This window comes from Anser brachyrhynchus, assembly GCF_964034855.1.
Source record: "Anser brachyrhynchus genome assembly, chromosome: Z".
Lineage (NCBI taxonomy): Eukaryota > Metazoa > Chordata > Aves > Anseriformes > Anatidae > Anser > Anser brachyrhynchus.
In genome coordinates, this window is record NC_137697.1 from 52972747 (window position 1) to 52991206 (window position 18460).

The 18460-nt window shown below is 38.0% G+C and overlaps 1 protein-coding gene across 3 annotated transcripts in view; it reads right to left on the reverse strand.

Annotated features, from left to right (window-relative positions):
- The window catches only part of CAMK4 (calcium/calmodulin dependent protein kinase IV), a 156224-nt gene that overhangs the window by 37217 nt on the left and 100547 nt on the right, over window positions 1–18460 (reverse strand). For all 3 annotated transcript variants that reach the window (XR_013943275.1, XM_080573223.1, XM_080573225.1), the window contains one exon: window positions 15815–15887. Coding sequence is in view for 2 of the 3 variants with exons in the window: in XM_080573223.1 (XP_080429349.1) it covers window positions 15815–15887 (73 nt within the window). In the remaining variant the exon portion in view is untranslated. The remainder of the gene's footprint in view (window positions 1–15814; window positions 15888–18460) is intronic.

An 18460-nucleotide genomic window follows, 5' to 3' on the forward strand; every position in this document is an offset into this window, starting at 1 on the left:
TTGTGGGCTCTCTGGGACCCTAGGGACCTTCCATCTGAAGGGCTGCCAGGCTCTTTTCATCACCTCTGTCTGCAGAAGAAACTTTTGAACAGGGCTGTGTCAGGGGTGCTTTTGGTTGATTTTTGGGGAAGGGTTATGAAGAAGGCTTTTATTACTATGATCTCTGGTGGGCAGACCGGCAGGGAAGCATGAAGAGCTACCTTATGCAGCCAGTGTAGTTTCTGCTCACATTTCCAAAGCTGCGTGGAAGGATTCCAGCCAAAGACCCTTGCCAAGTAAGCAACATATTGGACAGGGCTCTGAAACAAACCCCAACTCTCCAAGGAAGATTATGTTTGAAAACAACAGCCCAGTGAATCACCTCTTTTCTTTTGCTCAGCTGTGCCCTACCACATTTTATTTATTTATTAATTTTAAAAAATATTTTTTTCCTTGCCTAAATCAAACACATCAACTGTAAGATTTTAAATATACAAATCAAATTGAAAACTGACAGAATGCTAGGAACCAGACCAGGGTTGTTCACTGATTAAGTACATTGGTCCGTGTTTCTTTCTGAAAAATAATTCTGTGAAAATATAAAAAGAAATGGTCTCAACAGAAGAAAAGCACAGGAAGAACAATAATGAAGACATAAGATAATTAGAGATGAATAGTTTACTTTTAAAAAGCCACATGCCTATTCTGTGTAGCAGTTTAACTACATCATACCAAGTACCTCCAGCCTGAGGGGTTGCAGTGTTTCATGAATTTTTGCTCTCACCGATCAGAGGCTTTCAGGGGAAGACAGCATTAGCTGCATTGCAGAGGCTGCCTACCTAACTTGAGCTGTCTCTGGCACTTGCTCTGTGAGGGAGCTGCCCACAGGCTGGAGCGCAGGGGCTGAGCAGCCCAGGGGCATGTCTTGCACATCTGCGTGGGGGTGGCGACACGGAGAGCAGAGCCCACTGCCACAGCTACGCCTCTGCCTTTCTCCTGCCACCGGCTGTGAGCCACACAGCACGATCAAAAGAGCACCCTGTGTGAGGGGAGGCTGCAGACAACTGTCCCAACATCTAGGTGGACCTTAACTTTGATCACCCAGTGTCTCACAACAGATTTTAAAAAGATGCAAAACAGACACATGTTTTACTAGCTATCCAGTAACTATTAATCCTAGTAGTTACATATCCTAGTAGCTATTTATCCCAGGAGTTATACATCCAAGTAACAAGTGTTCTAGCATCAATATTAACCCAACTATATAATTCTTCTGCTTAACATACCTGGTGGTTTGGAAAATATGTTTATAACCTTATTTAAACATTTCCATTAACCAACTGGTATCTGAACATTAAATTCCATACTACATGAAATACATACCACCAAGAATTAAATGCCTGACTGGACACTGAATCATTGCACACCCTTCCAAATATATTTCAAACAACCTGGAGAAGATGTATCTCTCTTACATTTCTCTCTCACCAGTTTTGCCACTGAATCTATACATTCGAGCCACGGAACAAGCAATGGAAAATTGTCCCTCGCGACTGACATGTCTGGTCCCAGAGGAGCTACAAGCATTGTGAAGAGCTATGCTGTGAGTTTAGATAGAACTGGAGCCCTTTTTCTTTTTCTCGTGGGAGTATTGACACAGAGGTTTACTGCGTTTGAATGGCATATGCACGGCATTCACTACAGACAAACTAAAAACAGCCCACTGTTCGCTGTGCCACAGTGCTCAAGATGCTTCTTCATGACAGAGATAATTTGAACTGCTGGAGTATGAACTAATGCTCCTGTGAGCTACAGCAGCTGGCCCTGCCTGTCCCTCTGCTCTTTGCAAAAGTCCTCAGCTGGGCATAGGGTATGTGGCATCTCTGCACTGCATGCTTTGATGAGCAGGGTTTGGGGAAAGCATCCACAGTGGAGGGGAAGCAACCCTCATGCAACGCTGCAGAGAAAGCAGAGATGCTGCAGACCCTGCCAGGCAGCACTTGGGCTGCCTGCAGTGGATGTCTGCCTGATGACGAGCTTCCGGACTTTGGGTTTGTGATAAGAAAGAAGTCAGAGAGAGCCTCTCGGAAGGAACAGAAGGGATTGAGATGAAGGCAGAAGAGGAGGGAAACCCTGTTTCCATAGATCTGCTCTCAAGGGCAATAGCAACAACATAGTTATGCCTTCTAAATTATTATTATTATTATTATTATTATTATTATTATTATTATTATTATTAGGAAAGAAGTCAATTCACTAACTTCAAACATACATTTGGCAGGCAGCTAACTCCTCTGAGATTTTACCACCCATCTCCCATCTCTCTCTAGAATGGAGGAAAGAAAAAAAAAAGCAGTCAGAAAGAGATCTTTTTAGTCCTGTCACCAGGGGAAAGACTGCAACACAAGACAGACCATTAATATATATCTGAATGCTCATGTGTTGCTCAAATTACAAGCACTTCAAAGAAGCATGCTTGCAGGAAAAAAAGCATTCTTATTTTTGAGAGATGTGGAGCTGTTAAGCTGATAGTTTGTGAGTTTGTTCAATTATTCTTCCTCATGAGCTATTCTTATCACATGAGCTAAGTTATTCTAGGGTGTTGTATCTGCACAGAAAAATATGTTGCATTTTTTGTTAGCAACAATCTTCCACAATATGTCTTACCACGTCATAAGAGAGTTTTAGATTAAATTTTGATTTTTAAAGGAAAGACGTAATTTTAAGGCTCTGAAACTGACACTTTTCTCTTTTTATTATTTTATTTTATTTTATTTTATTTTATTTTATTTTATTTTATTTTATTTTATTTTATTTTATTTTATTTTATTTTATTTTATTTTATTTTATTTTATTTTATTTTATTTATTTTATTTTATTTTATTTTAATCCAATTTAATTTTATTTTATTATTTTATTTTATTTGCTATTGCATGCCTTTCAAGTTTTTTTATAGCAATATAAAAACATGCATTAATGGGTCACTTCGAAAAATACAAGAACATCAGTGAAGTACGCACAGTTAGATGCAAGAAAAAGGATGTACTTACAACCATAATAGTTTATGGTACCTAGCTCTACAGTCACTGAAATTTCCACATGAAAATAAAATCCAGTATTACCATATTTTATTACCATAAAGTATGACCATAAAGTACGGTAATACTAAGTACAGTAATACTTCATATATGAGAGGCCACAATAGGACAACAATGTAATTTTAAAATTCAAGCAAAAAAAGATTTGTATATTTACTTGATAATCAAAAACACACTGATTTGCTGCTCTTGCTACTTATTACTTGGACTCAGATGAATGCAGCAGTTGGAAAAACTCATTCCAGTAATGATATACACTGTTTACTTACACTCCAGCTTCTGCCCATCATTACTAATGCACAACAGCTTGTGTCTGAAAATCACCCCCCATCTAATACCGTTCACCACAAAATCAAATTTGTGCTTGGAAACCTAACCACCCCTGGCTTTGCCCTGCATTCATTTACAAAAGGATAAATCTGGAAGGCCTGTGTTTCTGAAGAAGCCCCTGACCACCTGTGACCCAAATCAAAGAGACACCCTAGTTCTTATATAAATATATATCCTGAAGTGGCATTGACTCCTGAAAACAAGATCCTCATTATTCACCTCTGCTAAACTTTGGATCTTCCAGACCCAGGAGTCTAGGAAAACCTCAACAGAAGTTAAGGGGTTTATGTTATTTAAGCCCAAGACACCCCCTACTTTTGCTGATAGCTATTGGGACACATTACAAATGGAGGTACAAGAGTTCAAAAAGCAATTTACATGGGTGAGAAAACCAGTATAACATCACATAAAACCAGTCACACAGAGACATAAAAACAATTATGAAAGAGTAAACAAAGAAAATGAGAGAAACAAACTCATTATGGGGTCAAAAATATCCACAGTTGCTCACATTTCAGGAGATAAGTTAGGAAATTCAAATGCACTGGTTTCGTTCATGGTGTCAGTGTCACAGAAATGGAACTACTTATCTGAAACAAGAACTAATAAATTATTATAGAGAGTCTGTGCAGGAGTGATCACAGTCAGTCTCAGCCCATGCCATTCCCTGGCACTTCATGAGCCTCCCCTGAAGACTACAGATATTCTCTTAGCTTCTCTTCAAACCACAAGCACAGGGGTTTCCTTTACCTAATGAAAAATGTAATTTTGTAAATAGCCACTTGGCTGGGAGCCTGCTATCCGGTCAGTTTGGTGCTGTGAAACTAGCAACAAAAAAGTGCACAAGACAGTAATAGGACTATTGAGCAATTGCTTTGCAAATGCCTCTCATTAAACAGGTTCACTTGCATTTTACTTCTGAACAATCGGTGTATTTTTCTCCTTACTGTGATTACAGAGGCAAGAACAAGAAGACAACGAGAGACAAGCCTGTGCCCATGTACATCTGCAGGACGACAGCCCTGTGAATGGTGACAGCTGAAGAAAGGGGCCTCCTTAGGCTTGAGCAAATCTTTCTGGAGACAAAGCAGTGACTTCTGCAAATGTACTGCTACTCCGCACCAGTTCACCAAGGTTGCACGGTCTGCAATAAGAGCAGCAATTGCTGCTGAAAATCACACAGTGCCAGCTAGCATTTCTCCACTACCTATTGATGCCTAGCTGAGTGGTTTTCTAGTTGCTATTTCCCCTCCGGCAACTTCTGAGGCAGGATGTACTTAGTCTGCAGTGTGATCTGCCAAGAGCCCTTCTTGCCGCTTTCTGTACCATCAGATCACTAGTGGTTGAGTTTATTGTGGAATGTATATTGTAGATATGAATTGTACACTGTTTATGTCTCACAGGGACAGGTATTCAGACCCCATGTCCCCAAATGACAGTTTGCACACTACATGCAATTCAAAACAAAAGAATTCTGGCAGGTAAAAGTGTTTTGTGGCTTATTTGCTGTGTCAGGCAGTCTCTCCTCCTGGGAGGAGATGAGCAGACAGGAATCCCTCAGTTCCAGATAGAACCCACAAAAGGGGCCAGCAGGGCCATCGGGGTAGCTCATCGGGTAGACAGACCCGGGGCTTTGGGCTGGGTAAGCACCTTCCTCACACAGCACAGTCAACAGCCTATCTTACAAATGAAGGTACAAGAAAATCTCCCCCCATCTGTCTGAGATGAATGGGAATGGGCCAAATCCTCAAGTCCTTAATCAGTTCTTGGACAACGACTACCCCATAAATGGCACTTCCCTTGAATAAGAATCAGTTTCAGGCACAGACTCAGAAAAAACAGAATTCAGCACTTTTTTTGTGGTGTGTTTTGAATTAAAACAAGAGCTAATTAATCACTTTCATTGCTATTCTAAAATATTTTTCAGAAATAATATTTTAGCCACTTGCTTTCAAAATGAGAAAAGGACACCTTATTTAGATGAAAGCATAATTTAAGATGCTAATAACCTAGCAAATATGACCCTGCCTTTTTGATGCACTGGACATTAACTGTAATACAGTAGATCTGCAGCATGATCATTAGTGCTTGTTCCATTTCCTCTATTAGATAATAGCAAACACAATACCCTCATTTCCTTATTGCTGATGGCAGCAGCACTGCCAGACTCTTTTGACTGCAAATCTTCTTTTCCCTTTGTGCTGCAAAAGGAGCTTTGTAGATAGCTCAAAACAAGCGTCCAAATACTTTTTTGACAAAATAATTCTGAGTCAAGGTACTGATAAAGTAGGCTGGTGTGATAGAAAAGCCTGTTCTATTCCCCTTCATTTGAATATTTAAATCTATTATTAACAAGAAAAAATAGTTGTAAATCTGTTTACAACAAGCAAGTGAAACAAATTAATGTAATCCAGCAAAATGTATCCAGTCATTCAAAATGCTCATGCCCCCTAAACAGATAAGCCTGTGCATGAAGTCATTTGTTATTTAACCTTGCTTCAGAGGGAGAGTATTTAGGACATAAATGCCTTCCTCTCCCAGGCAGTGGCAGTGCTTCAGTAGGTTTCTTATAGAACCTGACAGTTCACCTACTTGCTTATTTGTTCTTGACAATAACGTGCTAGAAAGGTCTTCACAGGATGATCGTGAAGCCTTGTTAAGATGTTGTCACCAAATGGGATTAAAGGCCAAGATGATCTCCTGGCCTCTATGGAGCCCTGTCTGTACATGATGTGTTAAACCACCATTCCCTGGGAGGAGACACCCTCAAACCTCACAAGAGATTTAAATTAAGGGGAGAAGGTCTATATTTTTCCCACAAAACAGTATGATATAAATCCAACCATTGGTTCTACCTGCTTTCACTAACTGCAATTGTAAGAGCAAACAAATGTCTCTCCCCTCGTTTCATTCCTTCTGTCTGTCTGACATGCTGCCTTGATACATAGAGTCTATTATGTGTCAGAGACAGGTTCTTTTACAGAAATCCTTTTTAAAACCATTGTTAGAACCTCTTTATTCTGCAGTCTGATACAATGACCATTATGTTTAAGGTATTTCAAGAGGCTACAAACAAGATCATAGCACGCAGCTGATAATATGTTTCTCACTATGAGCAGACTTGTCTTTCTATCTTTCTTGTGCTGTGATTTCACTACAATATCGTAAATAGTAAAATTATAATTATACAAGCTCTCCTCCCTCACCCACTGTGACATCCCATGCACTGTAAAACCATTTGCAGTGAGCTATCCATATATTAGGATGCCATTTAGTTATCGTTTCGTACTTTATTTCAGGACACACTTCACACAGAATCTAGAGTACCTGACAATTATCCTGACTTTGTTAAATCAGGTAGTACAATGAGTATATCTCTGTATGAATTTTCATAACAAAGAAATGTCACTTTGGAACTTTTTAAGAGTTGTAACTCTGACATATCCGTCTTCAGGTCAGGCATTTCTTTGTAACCCACAATTTAAAATTGTTGGAAACACTGTTAGCAGTCATTGTGTCTACTGTCACTTTAAGGTTATATCTATGAATACATACAATTTTGTCACATCCACAAAATTAACTTAATAGAAGTAGATAAAACTGTCATTGTGGAGGCTTACACTCTAGAATATATTCCGCAGGAAATCTTTTTGGTCTACAGTCAGTCAACAAGTTACAGGTAAATTGTGTGCTAGATACACTGTTTTGAACCTAAACAAAATACAACACAAAAGAAAAAAAATGTGTTGTTGTTTTTTTCTTGTTGTTGTTTAGTTGGTTGTTGTAGTTTTGTTTTGTTTTTTGTTTTTTTTTAACCGAGATAGTTGACATAAGTGAGGTCACTTCTCATACGTTGATATGTGTGGATGCAGGAGAAAGGGAACAATTTGGCATGTTGCACGAGACAGAAAAAGGCAGGCAACCCTGTGAAGAAACCACTTTTAGGAACAGACATCATGGGAAGCAGAGACAGATATGTGGGTTGCATCACTGGCTGGCAGTACTGATGTTGAATCTGACTGCTCTCTTTTCCCTATTATTACAACAGGCTTTAGAAATAATCATGACCACACAAAATAACACGCATTACTTGCATTTTCACTTATTTTACCTATTGAATACAACTATGAAACTATGCAGTTATGGCTCTGAATGTAGAGAAATCAGTTTGATAAAGTGAAGATAATTAGTATTTCCTGAGAGAAATACTAATTCAGGGAGATGGGCAAAGTTTTGAACTCTATATTACTTTTTATTTTCAGAAAACAGCATGTCTTTCAATTAAGAAAAAAAAGTCAGAGAATAGTAATAATTTCAATGTTTTAATAGATTACAGAACTCAATTTGCAATTAGAATTTTAGAGCTATTTTAGTAAATTTATTTGAATACAAAGCAGACATTCTCAGTATAGTTTTCAAATTCCTCTTAGATTTATGTATGGTATGCTTGTGCATCACGTGCATGTGCAAATCTCTTATCCACTTAGACATAATTCTGGTTAGGCGTTTAACTGGAAATGGCTAAAAGTACATATCTGATTTCCGCACAACTCTGAAGAGTTTCATATGTTCAATTTGTGCAAAGTCTATGACCACAAGCCATGCAGATGTCCTTAATATGATTTTTTTTACATTATTAATTTGTAAACAAAAATTATATTAAAAAAAAAAATGTTTCATTAAGTACACTGCAGATCATAACTGATCACAACTGAAGAGATTTGCCACAGGAAGTAATGAAATATGAATATTGCTGCCCTTAATGCGCAGGTGGTAGCTCTTCAGGTATTCAGCTAAATTGCTGTAAAATATTTAGCATCTAAACTACTTCTCACAATTAAAAATTCAATATTCTCCTGTGTTTCAGCATCAATGAGTAACTATTAAGAATGGTATTTTTTTTTCTCTTTAAATAAAGTGCAAATTACCAGTAAAAGAGGTCAACAAAAGGAGGGGACTTAGAAAATATTGGGTGCCTTGTAACCATATTTGATAACTAGGTACCATATTTGTAAAATGAACAGATTCTTTAACTAATCGTAGAAATCATGATGTATTTCTTTATAGGGATGGATCCGCTATTTTCAATTGCTATTGGCCTGTTGAGTGGCATGGAATTACTCAAGAATTTGTTTTTGTAATTCTCCAGTCAGTGTCACATTCACAGTTGAGTAAAATGAATTACATCTAGCCAACAGCAACAAACTTTGTACATGTCCTGTCATGTCAGTATCTTACCATTCGTTAAGATTTTCTAAAAATGGAGATTTCTTAATGGTAACAAAAAAGTTACATGTTAAAAAATGCATTTTACCAAAGTTTTTGAGAAATACTGCAGGACCTAAATATACAATAATTTGAATTTTCTATGTCAGTTTGCTAAAGTTATGTTTAATAAACTCATTTGATCCTAAAACTCCTGAAATAGAACTGCCGAAAGACTGCCTATACTGTATGGGAATTTTTAAATTTAGGGCTCCATTAAACACACTGGATCCTATGTAGTTGCATTAGCATTATAATAAGCTCACAAAAAGGACCCAATACAGAAAGTTACACAGAAAGCTCCTCACATATTCCCATGCAGATTCCCATACAAATCAGTAAAATGCTAATGTTTAATGATTTCTCCTCAGAAGACAGTTTTGAATAAGCATGACAAGACCTATTACAGATTGCTGGATCCATCTGCTCCTCTTTCTTCACAAATTACATCCTTCCCAAAATATGGAAAACAGCTCAAATCTGAATGCACAGAGGTGTTTACACTAGCACTTGTGAGTTCCCAGGACTTAAGGCCACTACATTCTGCACTGCATCACTGCTGAACACTGTAAAGCAAGCATAAGTCCTAAATTTCAAATGTTATTTCAGAAAACCTTTTTCTCTAATGTTGATCTTGAATAGGCCAGGAGAAGGGACAACAGTGTGATGGAATTACTGTTGCTTTTTGGAGAAAGAGCATGTTGCAGAGTCCACATTACAACCACAAGCCATCCTTGCAAACCAGGCTGAGTATATAGCTGGTCTTCCAGAGTATGCCTTACTCTTCACTCTCCTCAATAAGCCAAGAGAAAATACCATACCCACTTGTAAAGGGCAGCAAGGGTGTTTTCCTTACTCTTCACAGTGGCAGGACACCAAAGGAGGATGGTTCCACTTGGAAGAGGCTCCTCTCTTTTTCATGTGGTCCAAGGAATTTCACCCAAAGATTTTCATCTCAGAGTTTTTTTCCCGAGAATGGAAGGATTATGCAAAATACCAGTAGTTAATACTAACAGCTGCAATGAAGAAGCCCAAGAATATGTACAGTTCTGCACATAGTCTACCCCTTCAAGGGCCAAAGTTTTAGGAGATCAAAGAAGCTAGTCTAGGGAGCTAGGGAGTACTCTGAACAAGATTTGGTGACTGGATATTGGGCTGCTGCTGGGTAAAAGTACATTTGTATGAATTTTCCAGTCACAATTGCTGAATCTGGAGCCCAGTAGTTGGTAAAGATGAAGACGATATTACAAACAAGTGGGTGTTGTTTGTACAACAGGGTGCATATTACAGCTCTAACCAGACCTCATCTGACAATAAAACACTCCATAATTACATCCTGTGTATCCACTATTTGCAGCTCATTTGACACACAACACGTTACATGACAGAGTGTAAAACAAAACCCGGCAACAGATACATAGCAATAAACTTTGTATGCAAAATATTATATTCATACAGTCACTTTTCCAGGATATTACAGCTAATATTCCTGTAAGAAAAAAAGTATACTTACGACTTTGAGACTGTGTTTCATCCCTTAAAAAGGGCCACCATGCATTCTAATCTGTGCTTTGCTACAGGAATCAGAGTGAGGACAACAGCTCTTAAACACTGTCACCAGCCAGTGTCACCAACTGTTCTGAACTACTTATGCCTCAGGGACATGGGTGTGAACACCACATCTTGATGAAGGTTCTGCAAGCAAGCCGTACCTCCCAGGCAGGCTTGAGGATGAACATAACTCATATCACCTCAGTGACATGAGATGGGTGAAGAATTTGGAAGAATATTTCCCCAAATAGACAATAGCTACTGTCTCTCATCTGAATTCAGTGTTTACCTCCCTGTTCTTCCAAAATGTTGCCAATAAAACCCCCCAAAATGAAGAATGCTAGAGTGCAAGTGTTAAATCTGAAAACAAACAATTTCTGTGCTTTTCTTCTAGATTCTGTTGGTGGATTAGACGGAGAATGGCAAAAGTGGATGATGCCATTAGGGAACACGATACAACATCATAATCCTTAGCACAGAAGTGCTGCCAGAAAAACCAAGTTTCTTTTGTCTTACAGTATCAAGATTTGGGCCTTTTAATCACCGCTGCACGCTCAAAGAGCATGCTGGATCTGGACTAAAGCTTCAAGTTACTGAAATACCACTTTTGAATAAGCATGATGAAAATTTTAAAAATGTTATATTTCCACTTTGTGGACATGACTAAGAATTCTTTCTTCCTCAGCAAAAAAGCCCAGAGAATGAGATCAGAACCGCTGTTTGCCAACCATAACTCGAACAACACATATGCCAGGACCAGATTCAGAAAACCATTCCCTAATACCAGTGAGGTTCATCAGGGAATGGGAAGAGATTTGCAAGTATAAATGTCTCTTCTATTACAAAGGAAATCTTTTGCAAAATCATCTAAAGAGGTGGAAAATAGATATGATAGAAGATACATACATATATATATATATAATTAGAAGATATATATATTATTATTATATAAAGAGAGGAAGTAGATATTCTTCAATATCTACAATCATGCATAAGATTCCTCCTCATATACACAGAATTCACAAATTTTGTTACTATTCTACACAGGTCTTTATCCTGTGATGCAATATATAGCCATCCCTGACATTGTCTTTTGTGGAATTTAACTTGATGAGACTTTGCTTCCTACAAAATTGAGTCCTAGATTTCTTCCCTACTTGTCTTAATAAACTTACTACCTAGGTGTATATTGATAATATAACATAATAGCCTTGTTCAAAATTTCAAATTTTGTGACATTTATACCTTGGTTAAATTTTCTTTGTAGCTGATGGCTCAAACCAAAATCCATCAGTCATCTGCATTTCAAATTTGGACTAACTCAATGATTGCACAGAAAATATTAAACTTTTTCTCAATCTTCTTCTAATGTTCACTTGCTTATTGATGCTAAAACCCCAAGATATTTTAATCAAGTCTCCTGGTTTAAAGATCTGATTTCCTAGTTTGCTCTAAGCTCTAGTTGTGAGACACACCAGTTACTCATTGTTTGTAAAATGAAACTGCAAGCTGCATGTTCATTTTTGGTTCTTAACTACTATCATAGATGATAGGACAGCTGAAAGTTCACTGAAATGAATAGTAACATTTGATCTAGATTTATCCCCTCAAAGCTGCAAATGTATGAGTGCCCTCAGCTGTTGCACTCACAGATGAGAATTCAGCACACGCCCTGTGAATTTACCTGACAAGGAATGGAATAGAAGTGTCGGCATACAACAAGCTTAAAGTGGCAGAAAACTGAAATAAAAAATAGAAACATACATGGAAGGGGTACCAAAGATAGCTTCAGGAAAATGTTCCTATCTAGACAAGATAATAGCCAGTCAGAAGAAAACAACCTATTATAAAATGTGATGGGAAATTAACTTAGGTACTGCTGGTTGAGTTCAAAATTACATATAAAAGGTATGCTTGTAACTACCCTAATTACAAAAAGAAAATTGTTAAAAATTATTTCAAATCTGAAAATAATGAAAGAAGTAATTTAACCCTCAAGTAGAAACCTATCACTTTGACACTAATACAAAATAGGCAAGAAGGAATATGGTTTATTTTTAGTGACAAATATAAAGTATGAAAGTACACATTCAAAAAAAAAAAAGTATAATTTTGTTAAGTTTCATCGGTTAAGAAGTACAATGTATTTTGCAATGAAAATGCTTAAATATCTTCTTCTGACCAATATTTCAAAGACGCTCTGATAGATGCTCAATATTTCAAGGATTCCCTAACATCAGTAACTCATTCTGCAAGTCAGGCAGTTGAAGACCTGGCCTCAGGACATCTGTGTGCAGAAATTCACTTATGACATAAAACAGAAAAGCTGCCACCAGAAAAAGCATGCAGGAAAACCATTCTTTATTCAGCTCATCCTCTGAAAAGGAAAGAAAGGACAATGGTGTGCAAAGAGAGAGAAATTCCCCATATGCATCTTCTCTCAGGAATGCAATTCACACTGTTCTGAAATGCTGGATAGCAGCAAAACCTCCCCAAACAGCACAGCAAAATAGTTAAGGGGATGAACACTGGCTTGCCCTAGTTTCATAAAGGCCTTTCATCTTATGAAAGAGGCTGTCTTCTGGCTTGAAGAACAAGGGAAGTATAACTGAAAAGACGAAGGTGTGGCAGAGAGAAAAAAAAATCTTCCCACTAGGAGCAAATACAGTCATGGGCCTTGAAAACTGGATCAGATATGTAACCACCAGCATACAGAAAAATTGTGGAAAAGACAAATTGAACTCTTTAGTATTTGGGCAAAATTGACAATACTGTTTTTGTTGTTTCCTCTGTTCTTGGGAGAACAGATAACTGATACCTTTATGCTGGTCTGTGACCTGGAAGATTAAGATTCATTTTCTGTGTGCTGGTCTGACTGCCTGCATAATTCTTGGTATGCCAGTTAGAGACAGACTTTCAGGTATTCAGGTGCTGCAAGAAACAGATAAGCTTAGAAGCTTTGGGGTTTAATTTAATTTAATTTAATTTTAATTTTAATTTTATTTTTTTAAAAAACAGTGTAACTCCATTGGGTTTAATAATTTCAAAAGGAACTAAACAAAAACATTTAAGTGCTTTTAAAATCCCACTACCCTTGATTACATGCTTTCAAAGTGTCTTTGAAAGACCTTTGTTAAATGAAGAGATAATACCTCCTTGTGTCAATGATACACTGTGAGGACAGATCTATTACTACAGTATTATAGCAGCCCTTAACAACGGATGTATAAAACAAGCACACTACTTTGAGACAGTTTAGCAAAGTGATGTCTAAATGTTTCTCTTGCTAGGAGCAATTTCTAAAAATTGTGGAGGCCAAAATGCTTAACTGGTGTCAGCAGGGTATGAGTTGGCACGGTCTGTTGAGGAGATTGTGTAATTATCTGTTTTGGAGAATGACCCACTGATATATGTTCTTTTATTTGGGAAAGATCACTCTTCTGCAGCAGCATTTTCCAGACAGATCCTAATGGTGACTCCAGTTCTGCTCACAAACACCATTCTGTCAAGGTTTCAGTCCAGTCTAGCACAGTATCTCAGTTGGGCTGCAAAGATCCCAGTTTGGGAACAGCCACTTCCACAGCTTTCATAGCTTTGGCATGGATGTTGAGTGCCAGGTGTAAAAGCAAAAATCAATACAACCCTTCTAACCAGTGATCTAGTACCACGACCTATAAAATCTAAACTTGAGCTACTGCATGCTCACGTAAAGTCCAGCTTTTTGGCTTCTGTACATTTCTGTTCCACTAATTTCAACCAAGCTAATACAGTTCATACAAGCTGTAGACCTTCATCTGCTTCCTCCCTTTTAAAATAAAGAGCTGAAACATCTTCTGAACCATCTTTCAGAAAAACATAATCATATTTCTGCAGAAAAAAAATGGATAAATAATGGAAAAACAACCTAACTGGGGCACTCTCACTGAAAGAAAATATCAGCCAAAAAATAATAATTTGACCTAATTTTAAGAATACAAATAGATTATGTTGTGCACTAAACTTAAATATATAATTTAGACTACATATTAACTTCTTCTCACTACTAGGTACCTTCCACAGAGGTCAGCCATCACCCCAGTCCTATCCTCGGGAGCACCTGGCACCTCTGAGACACTGCATCTCCTCCAACAATCTGTAAAGTTCCTGCCTCTACACTGCCATCCACCACTCTTTTGCATGTGATTGACAGCTGTTTCTTTTTTATTTGTTTGTTTGAAGAGTCCAACACTCTAGGAATACAGCCAAAGTCAGTCACATCCCATCTGCATTATTTGCACACTGCTGAGTGCTTCTGTCTGCTCCAAGTTCTTTGCAGTCTTTCTGCTACCTGACTGCTTCATCCCAAACATCTGCTACAGGCAACCACACAATGCCACAACCCAAAATACCTGCTGCTGACCCTGAATTCAGACTGTCAGGCACATCCTTACTAATATCTTATTATCACAAGTTAAAATAGCCTCCATATTTCTATTTCTCTGAAATCCTTGGAATGACCCAACTGGACTGTTTCTTCTTGTCCAACATGACCCCTGTCATCTGCACTGGAAGTGATCAGTGCTAGTGTTTAGACTAGAAAGTCAAGAAATTAATTTCTTAGTTATTTCCCAGCATCTGATTGCTGGTTTGGTGAACATACAGTGTGAAATCAGATGGGAGAGTTACAAGTGACAAAGAAAAAGAGATAGTGTACAGAAATACTCTATGCAGCCATAAGAAGCCGTCATCTTCTTTGCTCAAAAATCTTTCTACCTTCCTCTAGGTGGCAGAATATGACATAGTTGTGCAAAAATTCAAATTTTTGAAAACCATACAAAATACAGACGAAGAAGCTATATCACAAACTAGACAATCTACTAGGCCCATACTTTATTCTGCCCTCTCTCAGTACTACTGTCATTCTGTGTATGTGCAATCTGAAGAGCAGTGAGAATTAATTTTTGGTTTGACATGTTTTAAACTATACTGTCTACCTTCCTTATAGTCCACACTTTCTTGTGATGAGTCTTGTTTGTGTTTATCACTTCTGCATAGCATCAGAAACTGTGATGGGTCACCTTCAGGCAACAACTGGAAATGAAACATAGCTATTTTCATGACAATCTTCTGCAGGAATCTCTCATTCAAATTCCTATAACTTTTTACACCATCAAAAATGATTAGTCAATCTATTATCCTTTTAACTTGAGAGAAAAGTAATGCACTCTCTTTAAGGTTCCATGCAAATTACTGTGAATTACTCTGAAAAAAAAATGAATGAGAAGCTACACGAGTGCCAGTGATTACAAATTACTTTTAGGGCTAAAATGATCAGTGTTGAACACCATAGGGTTTTGAGACTGGACAGAGTATGCACTCCACTGTAATAGATGACAGAGCATTAAACATATTGCTGACTGCCATCCTATGCCACTTCTTACCCTTTAAAGTGGCACAACCTTAAAAAAAAGATCAATACAAAATAATTACAGGAAGGAAGTTGTGTGCGCTATCTCCAGTGAACTTTTCTGTTTCTTTCATACCTAAGTATTTACTGAGCCATTACAGGTGAAAAAATAGATATTAAACATATAAGGCTAGACAATACTCACAGCAACTGCCTCCAAGATTTGTTTAACAGCATCAGCAGCATCTCGTTCACTGTAATAACCCTTTTCCACAATCCTACAGAAAAAGCAATGGAAGAAATTGCATTCAGGATTATGCATCAAGGTAAATAAACTGTGCAGTCAAAAGCTTCTTTTGAAAAATAAGCTAAACAACAATCAAATTTAAATACTCCTGGGAGTCTGGAGTGCCCTCTAAAGCATAGAAAACAGCCCTTTTGCAATTCAGGTTACTTTGATTCCCAGCTAAATGAGAAGCTGAAGTTGAGATATCAACTCAGCAAGAAGAAATAATACGTACATATTCAGCTGAAAGGGTTTGGAATTTTCTAAAACTCATGGATTCTGAATTGCTCTCATATAAAACTAGGCATCCTTTAAGAACTGCTTCTTCAGATTTACCTTTATCTCTGTACCTCCCTTGTTTATTTATTAAACAAAAGCATCATGCCCTATCAACACAGATCTGAACTGTATAGAAGAAAGGGTTGGTGTCAAAATCTACCAAATTTAAATTATCCACTCAGTATCACAGCCTGAACAATTGTCTTTCTTACCTAATCAGCAGGAAATCAGGACACTGTTGTCAAAAAAAGCAGTTTCATTAAAACTTAAACTATTTTTTTCTTCTTAATGTAAATTGCTGGTATACTATATTTTGTACAAATGACATACAATAGTGTGTTTGTAAACATGCTGACCACATGTAGCTTTTGATGAGTTCAACTATTATGTGTTTTGAACGTCCTGAAAAATCTCCTCTGCCCCCTTCCTTTGCTTTTACATCAAATCACTTTCATAAAAACAATCAAAACCCCAACTTTCTTCTTCAATATTATCTCCCCACAGTAAGGGTTAATGCCATTTTCTGGGCTGCCCTGCTAAAGCCCTGGCCTGTTACTGCATGCTTCACTTTTGGAAGAACATGGGCAGTGGCAGTGGGTCTGAGTGCTGACTCAGGATTTTCATCGCATGTTCTGCAATAATAGAAACTGCCATTACAGAATAAAGCACAACATGAATGCACAGTTCAGTTCAAGAAAGTCAGCAAGAGAACCAGATTTGCACAGGGACATGTAAGAGGTTAATAAAAGAAGGACATATCACTAACATTTATTAATGGTCCATAATAATGGTTTGGCAAGAAACCCAACAGTCTTTTTACCTTCATATTTAACTACACACATTATTTGTGAATCAGAATAATTCTCCCTCAAAGAATTTGACCTAAAAGGTGAAATCTTTGACCCGAAGTTTTGATTTTTCACCATATTCAGTTTTTGAAGCCCAAGAAAACATAGATATTGTCTAGAAATTGAACCTGTGCTGCCTAGTCATGTATTTCATCAAGTGATCTGCAAGCACGCAAACTAATATTAGAATACAACGCTCAAAGAACCCCAAGAACCTAGAGAGGAACAAACCTAAAATGTCTGAAGTCAACAGTTACTGGGAAGACCTCCTGCCTCAAGGTCCAGAACCAGATTCTGCTTATACCAAGACCAGTATCCTCGTTTCTCCCTACTCCTCCCACCCTTTTCTCTTAGACAAAAAGTTATAAAGTATGCAATCAAATGCCACATTACAGTTGAAAGCACGATTCCTCCTTGCTACCTGAGGCTCTGTGGATTATCCCTGTCTGGTAGGTTACACTGAGAGAACTGAGCCCAGTGACCCTTTTGCCTGGGTCTTTGCTACCCCGTAGTGTCTTGGCTTCCTTCTTCTTTTGAATTCAGTATTTATTAATCTATATGAAAAGTATTTAGGTTTAGCCAGCAATTTCCTGTCTTCAGCATTTGAAAGCATTTCTGAGAACACTGACTTCACTCCCATCCCACCATCCCGCTTCCCTGCTAGGGTTTTGGGTGCTAACCTGCTCCTCCCACCATACCACAATAAGCATGTTAAAAACACTGCCCTTGTCTTTCAGGATTTAATGTATTAAAGACATTCATAGCATAATAATTTTATTAAGCTTACAATCTTTAGTAAGGCATGGCAGACAGCAACAAAATTTCAAAGCTGGTAACGAGGTAATGAAACCAGAAAGCCTGTGCTTCTCCGCTGCCACTTTTGGGATCATATTGCTCCTGCTAATGACCTTCAGGTTCTTGAGGCTTGGCAGAGGGAGCGTCCTACTACTAGTAGGTCCTTGCAACTACAGCAGAGGGGCTGTGCTAGTTTGACCCTCTGCTTCCAAATTGCCACAGCTTTTAGAATATATTCTACAAGGCGCTGTAGGGAAAGAAAACAAGCAAACAAATGGCATGGGGGCTGTGGACGTGCTGCACACCGGCTGAGCTGCTGGAAGCTCTCAGGGTTTAGTTGCAATGCTGGTAATGCATGCATCCCCAGGGAATGGGACACCTTGCTCATGCTGGAGTCAACACAATCCAACAGCTGCAAGACCACCTTGTGCATCTCAGCTTGGACATGGGCCAGGCAGGAGGCAGACAGTTTTAAGGTTTCACCAGGATTTGAAACACTCAGATTTTCCAACATATGTGTTTACAATCAGAGAAATACATGGCAATTCAGGTACAGTTCAATACACCCTTTTCCATCCAACAAATACCTAATTTTATGATATGGTCTATAGCCCAGTATTTGCTCTATTCTTTCTTTATCAAA